Genomic DNA, 14928 nt, shown 5'->3' with positions numbered 1-14928 from the left:
GTAAGATATCTACTGTGGATTTCTAAGAGACTAAAGTCCACAAATGTATTTCTCCTGACTGTTGCTGACATTGCACAAAATGGCACAGGCAACACAGACCAACACACAAAAAGAAGAGTAACTCTTTGAAAACATTTTCTTCAAACTGTAGTTTAGGACAAAAGTATTGCAGAATAAAATTTATGGTTTTAGGAAAAACAGCAAAAAAAAAAAATTTGAATGAAAGACAAACTTTTGCTTTTTCGAACTTTTGGAAGACAAAATTATGACTCCAATGTTTCATTCCTTCTTTCCTTGCCATTCAAATTTCTACTAAAGTATAAGGTATATCACAAAATTTGATGACATACACTCCAATGCCCATTGAGCAGACTGAACAAAGGCCATTCATATAGCAAAGAAGATGTATTTTTAATATCTTTAGTCTGACATTCACTTATCATTTATTTACCTATGCTTAACCTCTTAATTTTCTACAAATTGTAACTTATACTCACAGAGTTTTAAAAAAATTCATGAGAGCTCTCCGCCAGACCGCCGCCGCGCCGCCATCATGGACACCAGCCGCGTGCAGCCTATCAAGCTGGCCAGGGTCACTAAGGTCCTGGGCAGGACCGGCTCTCAGGGACAGTGCACGCAAGTGCGCGTGGAATTCATGGACGACACGAGCCGCTCCATCATCCGCAACGTAAAAGGCCTGGTGCGCGAGGGCGACGTGCTCACCCTCTTGGAGTCAGAGCGAGAAGCCCAGAGGTTGCGCTGAGCTTGCCTGCTCGCTGGGTCTTGGATGTTGGGTTCGACCACTTGGCCGATGGGATTGATGTGTCAGCATCTGCTCCTTTATTTTTTGCCCGCCACGCAGAATTGAGATGCTCCTTTAAATAAAGCGTTTGTGTTTCAAGTTAAAAAAAAAAAAAAAAAATTTCATGAGAGCCCTCTCATTTTCTGCATCTACAATTCTAGGTTATACACAAACCTAAGTATACAGGTCCATACGGTTATATAAAGAATTTACTTGAATTTGAAATTTTGATTTTGTGAAAGACAAAAACGTCTTGAGATTTTGTTAAAATAAGTCTGGTAAATCTTGGCCCAAAGTTACACTAAGAAGGAATCTGTTTTCCTTTGAAAACAAGAGTATAATCAGTATTTTCATAAAATGGGAGTATAAAATAGAATATAGTATTATTAAACCATATTAACCTTTCATTGGCAGAGATTTCACGTTGTTAAAGGCTGTATAAGTACAGCTTAATCTCATAACCCAGAAGTTTTTACTGTAATTGTTGCCTCTTTATTTTTGGCTAAATTGTAATTTTTACATGAGTATACAGAAACCCAATACTATATATTGAATGACTTTAAATGAATAAATATCCATGCTATTCTCAGGGTAAGTGATCTAGTGATCAGGATAAAAAGGATATATGTTGCTAGACCCTAGCATAGTATGCCCCAGGACAGAGGTTTCTTGGGTTACTGCTGGTGAGTGATTCCAATTCTTAGCAGTCTGATCCCACACATTACATAAATTCCAACTCCTGCATCTTGTTTAGGTGAGCTGCTGGCTAAATGGATGTATAGTGAAATTAAACAATATTTATTTATTTTTTAAGGTGATTTTTAGAATGGGTTATACCCCCTCTTTTTCTCCTCCTTTCTTTGCACCCCGCCCTCTACTCATCCTTTCTATGCATATTTTTGAGAGCCTGAATATGCTAGGAACAGGGTTTCAGTCTGTTAAGAATTCCCAACCTTGTGGAGTTGAGATACAATTAATAAAAAATTCTAGTATAATGAGGTAAATATTACGATACCATGAAAGCAGAGAGAAGAAACATCTACTCTGTTTTATGAGGATTAGGGAAGGCAATTTAGAGATTATGCCTAACACAAACACGCAGATATTTGCATAGTATGTGAGCACACATTAAAAAAAAATGTTATTTACGTCCCAGAAATAAGACAGTAGGGACTCAGTGTGAGCTGATATGCCTGTCTCCACTATAATAAAAGAAATAGAATGTCTCAAGTGTGGGTTGACATTTGCAAACTAACTACTTTTTCTAGAAGAATGATGCCATATAATTTAAAAATATTAATGCTTTTCTAATCTCTAATGCATTTTCTATGGCTAACATAGTTAAAACCAAAGGGAAACTTTTATTATGTAAATAATCAAATTCAAAATGTGTCAGGCTAGTTTAAAAAATATGAATGTCAGTCCTGGCTTGGCAGTTTAATAACTTTGGTTTTTGACCAAGTCATTTAACTTAATTAAACCTCAGTTTATTCTCTGGAAACAAGAGAAGGTCAAGCAAGATAGTTTTAAAATTTCTTTCCAAATTTATACATCTGACTTTTCTAAAAAATCTGGTTTACACTAATACTTAAAAGAAATTATCTTAAGACAATAGTTTTTAAGTTCCCACACCTAGGAAGTGCTTATAAATTATTTTTTGCTCTTGCTCCCTGTAAAATTTGTCCTTGTTCTGCTAGTCACCTATAGTCCCCACTACACCAGCCAAGACTCGTCAGACTGGTTCTGTTGAGATCATCAGTGACTTATTTCCTCACTTCAATTCAGCCCACAAAGTCATTGATAGAGCTGGATGCACACACTTGGATATAGACCTCAGTCTTCACAGGAGTCTTCATTGCTGGTCAGCAATGTATCGGTGAGTTCCCTTTTTCTTTCTAGAAGTCTTAAGGTAACTTTTAGTTTAAAACGGCATGAGCCACACCAAGGAATGTGTAGATCTACAATTTATTATTTTTTTAAATATAGAAACATATTTTTGAGATTTTACGTAAAATTATGTCAAGAAAAAGATTTCTGTTCTTTCTGTACTATTGTTTCCTGTCCTCTTGTTTTGTATCCCACAGTGTTTTTCTGTATACTTTTAGAAGGGTTTTACACAATGTAAAGGTACATGGTGTTTGACAGCTGTCTTTTAGTTAGTTTGCCTATATGTTTCAAGGAAGATATAACATATTTTTAGCTTGGGCTTTGTTTGTCTTATTGAGAAATACTTGTATTTTAGAAGGTGTACATGAAAAAAAGTCTAAAATAATGCAGATAAAAACGTTTATTTTATAAGTAGTTAAAAATTTAAAAATTCTAGATATTTTGAAAGAATCAGAAACAACTGAAGAAAATAATATGACTAAATTGTTATAGCCTGATTTAAAAAATAAATCCACTGATATGCCTGGCCATAGTCAACTTCTCCAAAGATAAGTCTTGATCATTTTGAGGTTTTCTTTCAAAGTTAGAAACTAATCAGTAACAAGGTTTTGGGGTACTAGTTTTGTCTTTGAAAATAATTTTATCTTCTGATTAAAATTTATTTACCTGATTCACGTATTGGCATATCAGTTTTTATTAGTTTTTACTTTGAGAAGAGTTTGAACATGTTAAACTGTGAATGAAATCTGTGGTCTTCATTTAACATGGAAAAACAGGTTCTGTCATCAGTTGAAAGTTCTACATACTTGTTATTAGAAGCTAGAAGCTTAATACTCTTCTGTACATGTCCGTGAAGCAACTAAAAGCTACAGATACTAAAACTTTTGTCGGGCTTATCAAGGCTCCCTGCCTTTTGCAAGTATTTGTTTACAACCAATGATGGTTTTGTGTTTTATTCTCTTTTTCTCATTAACTTTACTATAGAAAACAGTGCTTCAAGAAAGCTTCCAATAAACTTAACATACTAAATAGATTCCAAACCTTATCTATGGTATATGTCAGTGATTTGGAATTTGGTTATAAATGTGTAGAGGAGGTATAATGTGGGAATACTGGAATGAATTTTTCTGAGTGTAGTCTCTAATTTGAAGCAAAAGATGTATCTATTTTTAAAAATCCTGCTGCAGAATAGATGCAAGTAATCTCTCAAGGAAAAAACCAAAAACCAAAACCAACCAACCAACAAACGAAAACATCTTCCTGATCTGAAGATTGTATAAAAGAGGAAGCACATCTATGTTTGAGTGGGTCTAGATGAGATAAAAAGTTAAGAGCATGTACTAGAGCGAAAAAGGATTAAGTCTATCATTCACATTTGCTGTCGTGAATGTGCCAACAGGAGTGTTGTCGAGAAAGATGGATAATTGAAATCCTAGGACATTAGTAGACAATTTCTTTTAAAGGTCATTGGTTTTAACTCAGAAAGAATGTAAGAAACAGGTGGGAAATTTTATTAAATAGCATGCTCCTTCCTTTTCAGTCAGATTTCGGATTTCCTTGACTCTACCTGAGTAATAATCAGGTTTTTTTGTTTGTTTGTTTTTTTATTTTTTTAGAATTTAAAGGTAGGAAAATATTTAAACTGGGTAAACATTATTCTTCTTGTACTTCCATTTTCTCCAAACTCTTATTTTGGGCTATTCTTTGAGCATGAAGAGATCAACATGTGAATTTTATAAACACACAACAGAAAGTTAAAGGACATTTTATCAGGCATAAGTTTATAGAAAAGAGATTTGGGAAGAGAAGAAAGTATCCATTAAATATACTTATTGTTCATAGGGGTGTATGCTAACTATATTTATCAGCAACCACTGAGAAGAATTAAAAATAGGCTGAATTTATAGGCATTGACATCCACACATATTGAGATGGATGAAGGTGAAATGAGTAATATTCAAATGAGGCAAAATGGACAACTTTAATTTTTACTTAATAGGGTAAGCACTATCTCTGAAAGTCTGGTCCATAGAGCCCTGCATTACAGTGCTTATTAAAAATAGGAAAGTCCAACTCTCATCCCAGAAATTCTAATGAATCTCTGGTTGAGACATGGAAATCATATTTAAAACATTTACACAATATAATTCTTATTTACCCTAAAGTTTGACAAGCACTAATAGTATAAAGACATAGAAAAAGAAAAAGAAACCTGTAAGCCTGAAAGAAATTAAACCGTACATGAAATAGGCCAGTTGTTAAAAGTAGTTCTTTGTTTTATTTAAATTGGTGTAATTACATCTTAATGGGAGGTGCTTTCTCCCAGTCACCTTTCCCTTCAAGGGAGACGAGTATTCGTTTATGCAACATGGTGATGATTAAGAAAGAGAGGATAATTTCAGCAAGGATGAGAAACTGAGTGGGGAGAAGATGGACATTTTGGTTACTTTGTGTCTGATAAGGAGGATGACTTTATTTGGATCATAAAAATCTATTTGTTTACAGGAAAAACCTTGGTATAAAATTAATCTAGCAGTGTCATCCTGTGACATTAGTCAGTAGGGATACTGAAGGGACACTCCTTTGAGGCTTAGGCCCAGAGTTGCTATATGATTGTGCTATGAGTATTTAACATGTGCTCATACTTTTCCTTCAATTAGAATCAGCCCTGATCTATATAACAAATTCTAGTAAGTTCTCATTGCATACTAAGTCCTGTGTGGAAGAAAATTATCTGTTGAGCACCTGCTATATATTGTACATTTTATAAAATGCGATTTCATTAAATTTTGGTAATGTTTTGAGAAGCGGTTATTGCTTTCATTCCTTTTAAAAGATGAAGTACCTGTGATTGTCTAGGCTGTTAGTAAGTAACCCTGATCTTTCTGATTTTAAAATCTATACTTTTTCCCTATAACATATTGTCTACCATGTGTAGGAAGCTAAAAGTAGAATCTTTGGAAAGTTTACAGAGAAAATAGATGGCAACAGAAAATAAACCCACACATATCCATACATGGAGAAAATGTTGGTGCATAGATTTAAAAAACCAGAAGATGTAAAGACTAATATGAAATCATGCACATTTATGCTGAGGGAAGAAGTGTGGAGGTATAATTTTATTTTCATTTTCATTTATAAGTTTTAAAAACATTTTTAAAAATGTGCTGCCTGCCCTTATACAACCGACTTTGTATTTAAAGTAAATAAGGAGTGACCTAAGTTTTCTGCACTGTTTCAAAGGTGATCAGAGTATAGCACTTTAACTAATCATCCCTGTTTTCTAAAAAGGATTACATTTGCTATATTGTGAAAATCAAGTTTATCTTAGAGCAGCATTTCATAGAACTAATTCACTGGTCTGCAGTAGCTGTCTGCTAAATGGATCTTTGTTATTCTGTCATTGTTTTCTGCTTTCCTCCAAAAATATGTCATTGCTTCAACATAAAGAGAAAATAGAAACAATCCAGAAAAATACGAAAAATAGCAGTATCATGTGTTTCCGTATTAGTGCTGAGATTTATAAGCATGCCTGATGGTTTTAGTGCCTGTGAATGAGGTAGATTGAACAGTCGTGAAGCAGGTCTTCTGCAAGGGTAGGAGGTGAAATGGGTTCTCTGGCTTGTTTTATGGCTCTATCAGGGTTAGAGTTTAGAGAAACTGCACAGAGAAGTTCTTCAAGTGCACTCATTTGGATCTGTTCTATTTGAAGATAGTAGATAAGAATTGTGAAGAATACTTTCACATTTTCAGGTTTTAATAGGTTCTAAATGACTGGACTTGAGAGAAGGAAGGTTTTAAGAGGCTGAGAAAGAAAAATGGGCTGCAGAAACACCGAGTCATGCCAGAACCCGTAAGCCCAACCTTCTCCCGGGTACACACATGGCCTGTGTGGTTGGGTAATTTCTGATACTTTTAGAATTGTAATTCTAAGATGATAGAACTAATCTTAGGGGGATCCAAAGTACCATACAGACATATTTAAATTATATCTTGCAACCTTTCATCTGAAGATGTCAGATGATATCTCTGTTTTGAAACTGCAAAAGCAGACACAGAGAGATTTAGCACTTTTTTAAAAGTTGAACTGTGAGTCAGTGCAGGACAAAATAATAATTGCTATCTTTAGTTTCACATGTACTATCTGCCAACTACTGTCCTAAAACATCATATGCATTTAAACTTTATATCAACCTATGGTTATATTATTATACTCATTTTACAGATGAGAAAAATGAGACTGAGACAGGTAATATTTTTTTTTTTTTTTTGCCCAGGGGTAATAATAAAAGGCAGAACTGATAGTTAACCTGGGTCTATCTGACTTCAAAGCCTATCTCTTAATCACAATGCTATGCCACCCTCACAATGCCTCCTTCATCTGCCTAAGTGATTCTTTTACTTCTTTGATTTAACTGACTTACTGTCTTAAAAGATGAATAATTTACATTTTCAAGAAACATTGTTATGGATGATCTTTGAAGCAGACGTCTAAGGCCAGTGAATAGGAAGCATTGCTCTATGCATTCTCTAAAGGAAGGGAATAAAATGCTCAAAGATAAGATAATTTGCAGGTGGCCACAGGAATGAATCAAGACAGAGATAGTCTGTCCTCCCACTTCACCTGTATACTGATGTCAATACAATAAAATAGAAGAGTTAAATTAACACCGGTGACTACATGACCCAAGACATATTATTGTTATTTTTATTACTATTACCATTTAAGCTTGTACGAAAATATATGGCCCATTTAAAATTAGTTACTTCACATTAAATCTTATCAGGTCACAGTAAAATTTAGGGAGGATACATATAGTAAAAATAAAAATATTATTTGACATAAATATGCTACATATATAATTTCAACATATGTTTTCTCATTTGGTACTTTACAACCCTGAGAATCAGATAATTTTAATATTACCATGACTTTACAGCTAGGGAAACCAAAAATTAGGAAGACTGAGACTTCCAAATCTCTGCGTAAGTGACTGGTAGAGCTGGAATCTGAGCACATCTGTTCTCACATCAGCCCTGTTCTTTCTAGCCCTGGCTTCTGCTAGGTCATGATTCTGGGATCAGAAGTGCTTCCTTGGGGAAGCGCAGATAACTTACCTTGGCTTTCAAAAAATTACTTTATTTTAGGGTTTCAACTTTCCTAATTAAGAAAATACCAAAGATAATAAATGAACACTTTAAAAATATTTCAAACTAATCTTTTAATTATATAGTACATTCAAGTCATTATTAGGCATTTGGGGATACATTATTTGATTCAACAATAAAGCTACATTTAGCCTTTTAAAAACAGGGTAATGAATTCTTGTATTAAACTATAGGACAATTGGCAGCTGCCTGATTCAAATCTCTGCACTGGATGGGTTTGAAGATGAATGCTTTTTAAAGTTTTCTTTACTAGTTGAATCCTTTTTTGCACTGGAAGCTTAATGCAGACCCTTGATGTTTGGAGCAGAATTGCTGTGGGTAGAGTGGGATAGAGGCTAGAAGCTTCCTCTACCTTTCTGTCTTTTATTCCCTTAGGCATATGTGAGACATCTGGGTGGATTTTTCAACCCACCTTAAAACTAATTTTTCATTATGAAAGAGGAAATAATGGCAATGGCCAACTTTTGTAGTGTATTTACTGTGTGCCTGGCATGGTGTCATCTGCCTTGTGTTACTTTATTTAATCTTCAGAAGAATCTTCTGAGTTAGGTCCTATCAGTATCTCCATTTGTGAGTGGGGAAATGTAGATTTAGAGAGGGTGAGTAACTTTCCTAGAGTCACCTAGCTAGTAAGAGGCAGTTAGGACTAACCCCAAGCTGTTTGATGCCTAAGCGCAAGTCTTTATCCACTAACAAGAAAATGGAAGTCATTTGCTTAAAATCATAGAGCTTGTTACAAGGAGGCTGTTGACCAGAACCTTGTTCTTTTGGTATATTAGTATTATAATTATTAATTGTATCTCAAAATTATGCTGCTAGAGGAAATTAAGTTAAAATAAATTACCATCTTTCACATATGCAGAATTTGCCAGAGAATTAGTAAATATATGTCTTCATGTCATCTTTTTCCCAAAGATTATTATGTGAAAATGGCAATTTACCTTGATTGCAATGATCTGTTTTGCATATTATAATAGTATCAGACTTAGTTATGAGTGACAGGAAACCCAGAGTAACAGGGGATTACATAAAATGGAATTTTATTCTGTTTAATGTGAAACAATTCTGGAGGTAGGCAGGTAAGAGCTAATAGGGAGGTTTACAAATAATTGGGAATTTAGGCTCCCATTATTATGTTGTCTACCAGCTTGATTATGTGTCTTCCAAATCCTGGTCTACTGTGGCAATCTGTGCTTCAACTAGCACATATATATTCTAACTATGAAATGCATATTAGGATTCTAGCCAACAAAGTGGATACTCCATTGGAAAGAAAGTATTCGTATGCTGACTCTTACGGACAAGGGGCGCCATTTGATTTTTCTGGTGGCTGTGTGCCTAACCAAAGATCAAGGTTTCTGTTATTAGGAAAAAAAGAATAAATATTTGGGATAGGTGTCTAGGAGTTTCTAGTATGGCTGTATTAAGTTTGAATGGTAAGAGGTATAGCCCATTGTGATGAACATAGATAGGCTGGTGGATATATAGTTCTGAAGTATAGGCAACTGAGCTGAGCTGCAGTTATAGATTTGGTAGTCATCACTATATAGATATGAATTAAATCCATGGACATTGGTAACTAAAAGTATTTGTTCTTTTGGGTAAAATAATGCTTTTCTTATAATTTTTATGGCATTAATTTGTACAGAAATCCCACTTTATTCTAATATGAATCTGAGCTTATTTCACTATGTTATTATTAAATGCCAATATATTAGAACATAATTGTAAAAGTGAGTATATAATAAAAAATTTCGTAAATTTTGTGTACCATCCAAAAATTAAAACTGAATTCTTACATGTATTTTAGGTCGGTAACTGGGGCAGAAAATTCTTTAATGAAGAAAACTCACTTTTCATTTTGGAAGAATTATTTAAACATTGACAGGGTCTATACATTTTTCTATTTCTCTTCATTGCTGAATTAATTCAGAATTTTGTTACGTGTAGAAATTTCTAGATTGTCTAAATAATTGTTGGCATATGGTTTACAGTGCTTTCTAAAGAAACAGCAAGCCAGAGGACACAACAGGGTGTTAGCATGTGGCCCAACTGTCACATTCAGGCACATTTTAATCAGGGTCTAGAGATTTTAAAAAATTGGTGTTTAATAGTTATACATATTTTGGGGGTGTCTGTGATATTTTGATGCTTGTATGCAATGTATAATGATCAAAGCAAGGTAACTGGGATGTCTATCACCTGAAACATTTATCTTTTCTTGTGTTGGAAATATTATAGTTCTCTTCTAGCTATTTTCAAATACACAACAAGTTATTGTTAACTAAAATTTCCCTACCGTACTGAATAGTAGAACTTATTCCTTCTATCTCTACTTTTGTACTCCTTAACCAACTTCTCAATGCAAGTAGTAAAGTATGATTTTCAAAGTCTGGCTTTCTCAGCTATGGTAGTTAGATCATTTCAAATAACTTGTAGTCTCTAGTTTGACTGCAGATTATTTCAAACTATCGGACGTTGTAGTCAACAGAAAAATGAGGTATTTGAAAAATTACCTGAAGTCTGATTGCTTAATAAATGCTGAATTTTAATTAGGATATTTAACATTTTTGTGTTATGTGAGGCATGGAACAATAGCTTGGAAGGAAATTGAAGAACATTTAGATCAATTTAAATTTCCACTGATGTTTTCACATGTGAAGGAAAGGAGAGCACTCAATATCACACAAGTTGGGGCTCAGGGGATGCTGGAACTTGTGTGATGTGGAATATGCTCTCAGATTTCTCATCTGTTTGAACTAACACTAAGACATAGGTTACTGGTTTTCCAGTTTAGAGCTACTTCCATTGTATCATGCAAACTTTCTTGGAGTCATCTAGACAATGTCAAGAGGAAGATTTGGTAGGAAAACAGCTAAAATTTAAAAAAGTTTCTGAAAGTCTCAAGCTATTAGCAGCCACAAAAGTGTCTCTAGCTCAGGTTCCTCAATCATTTTTGTTCTGATACACTTGCCATGATATTAGCACACTGTTTGTTAATTCTTATTTTTCTTTCACACTTTGAAGTGCATAGAATTCCCTATGATTGGCTGCAATGGCATCCCTCATTAACTTTGCTGTGGGATATTGTTGTGTATAAAGTTGCTGACTCAGATAATGCCAGTTTGAGGAAAGAAAGCAAATATATTAGTAGAATTCAAACTTCAGTAGCTTAGTTTAAGTCTATAAACTCATAACTAATTACTTAATAACATCTTTAATTTTTTTGCAACCCACCTATCTGTATGTAGTTGCAAACTTCTAGAGATCAACTTAAATCAGTTTGTAGTCACCTGTGCTGTACCATATCTAGTTGGGAACTTAATAATATCTAGTTGACAACCACAGTGGAGGTCAGAGACAGTCCTTACTGTTGAGTTGCCACTAATATTTATGTGGTACACCTATCTAACAAAGTCTGTTGATATCATATGCAATCTTCACAACCTCCTTTTAAAGGCAGGGGAAAGATACTGTCACTTAAGTTTCATGGTTGGTTAAACAGAAATAGTTAAACTTTGGGTTTTGTAACTTCTCTATGAGAACTAGGCATAATTATTATGGTAGGGAATGCAAACATTGCAATTCAGCCCAAGGACCTGGCTGATGCTATTAGATACTTATAGATGTGTTTTATCTATCAGTGGATAGGACAGAAATATGTTATTTGTGATTTTATATGGAGTAATTTGCTTGTATTTCTTCTTTTAAAAAAACAGCAATGAAAATATACAATCCATGCACATATATATACAATATTCTGTTTTATTTCTACTGTGGATATTTTTATGGTCTTGTTCTAGAAAGTGTGAGAAGCATTAATGATGTCACTAATGCTTGCTCGTATGAGTTTTTCATAATGTAAAACACATCTCAAATATTTTTATTGATAGGATAAGCAGGCACAATCCTATGAGCTAAGCTACAGTCAAATATGTAACATATGCCAAAACAGATACATAGACCAATGGAACAGAATAGAGGCCTCTGAAAAGATGCCACACATCTACAACCATCTGATTTTTGACAATCCTGATAAAAAGAAGCAATGAGGAAAGAATTCCCTATTTAATAAATTGTGTTGAGAAAACTGGCTAGTCACATGCAGAAAACTGAAAGTAGACCTCTTCCTTATACCTTATATAAAAATTAACTCAAGATGTATTAAATTTAAATGTAAGACCTAAAACCATAAAAACTCTAGAAGAAAACCTAGGCAATACCATTCAGGACATAGGCATGGGCAAAGACTTCTTGGCTAAAACACCAAAAGCAATGGAAACAAATTCCAAAATTGGCAAACTGGATCTAATTAAACTAAAGAGCCTCTGCATAACAACAACAACAAAAAAAACTATCATCAGAGTGAACAGGAAACCTAAAGAATGGGAGAAAAATTTTGCAACCTATTTATCTGACAAAGGGCTAATATGCAGAATCTACAAAGAACTTAAATTTACAAGAAAAAAAATCCCATAGAAAAGTAGGCAAAGGATATGAACAGATGCTTCTCAAAAGAAGACATTTATGCAGCCAACAAACATATGAAAAAAAGGTCATCATCACTGACCATTAAAGAAATGCAAATCAAAAGCACCATGAGATACCATCTCATGCCAGTGAGAATGGCAATCATTAAAAAGTCAGGAAACAACAGATGCTGGAGAGGATGTGGAGAAATAGGAATGCTTTTACACTGTTGGTGGGAGTGTAAATTAGTTCAACCATTGTGGAAGACAGTGTGGCGATTCTTCAAGGATCTAAAACCAGAAATACCATTTGACCCAGCGATCCCATTACTGGGTATATACCCAAAGGATTATAAATCATGCTACTCTAAAGACACATGCACACGTATGTTTATTGCAGCACTGTTCACAATAGCAAAGACATGGAACCAACCCAGATGCCCATCTATGATGTCTGTTATACACATCTCCTTTCTTTTTCAACGATAGACTGGATAAAGAAAACATGGCACATATATACCATGAAAAACTATGCAGCCATAAAATGAATGAGTTCATGTCTTTTTCAGGGACATGGATGAAGCTGGAAATCATCATTCTCAGCAAACTAACACAAGAACAGAAAACCAAACACCGAATGTTCTCACTCATAAGTGGGAGTTAAACAATGAGAACACATGGACACAGGGAGGGAGACATCATACACTGGGGCCTGGGTGGGGGACTAGGGGAGGGATAACATTAGGAGAAATACCTAATGTAGACAACGGGTTGATGGGTGCAGCAATCCACCATAGCACGTGCATACCCATGTAACAAACCTGTACGTTCTGCACATGTACCCCAGCTCTTAAAGTATAATTTCTTTTTTAAAAAAGACCCACTATTGATTGGTGGTGTTGCTGTGAAGAGGCTTGTTCTGGTAAATTTTTCTTTGAAACACTGAGCCTTGACTTGTCATTTTCCAGTGCTTGCCATTAGCTTTATTTGCATTAGTACCTTTTTCCCCTTGTCTTTTTGCTGTTGCTGCTGCTTTTCCTTTTTAGCACTATTCTAAAAATGACACATTAATAAGTGATAATAATAATGCAGATCTAAACATATTGCTTGTTTTCTGGCAATTTGGGGCTAAAAAAGCATAAGCATACTTTAACTGTTATATTCACTTGACTTGTCACTAATTATACATGTCCCCAGATTGAAAAGAAAATCATATAAAGAAAGCAATTTTATATTACTAAAGCTATTAGAATTCAATCAGTCTATCTGAAGGTGATTTTACATGAATAGGTGCACATAAGTTTTGATAGATGAAAATAATGACTGGACAAGTGTTTATGTATGTTCAGGAGGAGGTTAATTATACAAATGTCTGTTGATATGTAAAATAAATTTATTCATTCACTTTACTATTTTTTTGAGCACATTTTCTTTCACATGTAATTTGGAGGAATTCAGTATTGAATCACTTACTGAGAAAATAAAAAAGTAAGTAAGAAATAGGGTCAATTATATCTCAAGAAAGCTAAACAAATATGGCGAATCAGTTTGAAAAACAGTGCTATACAGACTGGGAAAATAACAAATAAAGTTTCAAATGACAAACATCTTAGTAATGTGGTCATTACCACTATTACTAATAATTAAAATAATGATGATAATGATTATCATCCTTGTTATTTGTGCAATGATTTTTCCACTTGGGAGCTCAAAGTACCAAACTGCCTTATCATTTTTATCTCTATCTAGCTCATTAGGTTAGGAGGAGTCTGGACTTATTATCCTTGTTTTTCATATGGAGAAATTAAGACAGATAATTGAATCTGTGGGTACAAGACTATGTAATAAATGAGTTGGTGGCAGGACTCAGAAATATAATCTCTTAATTGTTTATTCAAAGTATTTTTGACTGGATTCTCTTTTTTCTTTGTCCCATGTTATCCCTTTTGTCTTCTAGCCACCCAAGAGAGCATGTCACTAAAATAGTCATGAGTAATGTGGGAAGGTGGGGGTCAGAAAAGGAATCACAGTGGTACCTTGGACACTGCAGTGATGTGAATTCCATGAAAATACATATGTAATCTTCCTTATTTTTTTCATATTTTAAGAATGTCCTATGTCTCTCTCTCTCGCTTTCTTTTAATTCAAAAGTCATAATGTTTGTTCTTAAAAAATCCACCATAAAACAAACAAAACCACGAATTAAAATTAAAGTTTCTCACTTATTTGTTATTCTGCTTCTTACTGAAAAAAAATTGTTGTGTCTTCTGTATATTTTGTTACGCACAGATATATATATAGTTTTATTATTTAGAAAAACTGAAACATGGAATGCATATTGTTCTATAATTTTTAAAATTAAAACATCATTAACCTTTTTAATGTTAATACATGAAACCTACCTCATCAATAGAATGGCTGCATTGTTTACATTTTTATCTTGATTAAAACTTACTGTAGAACAAATAGTATCTAATATTTCACAATTCTACATAGTAATCATGTATTTTTGATAATTTCATGTTTTCTACAAGCACAAATTCATATTCTTCATCTGACATGTTTTGATATTAGTTGAGAAACCTCTGCCCGTATTCCCCT

General features: G+C 34.0%; 1 protein-coding gene and 1 pseudogene across 4 annotated transcripts in view; both read left to right on the top strand.

Annotated features, from left to right (window-relative positions):
- Positions 1-524: 524 nt before the first annotated feature.
- LOC112624560 lies at positions 525-7487 on the top strand (annotated as a pseudogene). Of its 2 annotated transcripts, XR_003119424.1 has the most exons (2): positions 528-824; positions 7477-7487. The product of XR_003119424.1 is annotated as a 40S ribosomal protein S28 pseudogene, transcript variant X2 (transcript). The 2 variants fall into 2 exon arrangements; XR_003119423.1 differs by lacking the exon at positions 7477-7487 and having other exon boundaries at positions 525-922.
- Positions 2613-14928, top strand: part of LOC112624559 (transmembrane protease serine 11E) — a 55859-nt gene continuing 43543 nt past the window's right edge. For both annotated transcript variants that reach the window (XM_025385279.1, XM_025385280.1), the window contains exon 1: positions 2613-2678. In XM_025385279.1, coding sequence (XP_025241064.1) covers positions 2671-2678 — 8 coding nt within the window. In that variant the 5' untranslated portion in view covers positions 2613-2670. The remainder of the gene's footprint in view (positions 2679-14928) is intronic.

Source organism: Theropithecus gelada, chromosome 5 (assembly GCF_003255815.1).
Source record: "Theropithecus gelada isolate Dixy chromosome 5, Tgel_1.0, whole genome shotgun sequence".
Classification (NCBI taxonomy): Eukaryota; Metazoa; Chordata; class Mammalia; order Primates; family Cercopithecidae; genus Theropithecus; species Theropithecus gelada.
Note: the sequence above shows the minus strand (reverse complement) of the source record. Positions and strands in the feature narration are given on the sequence as shown.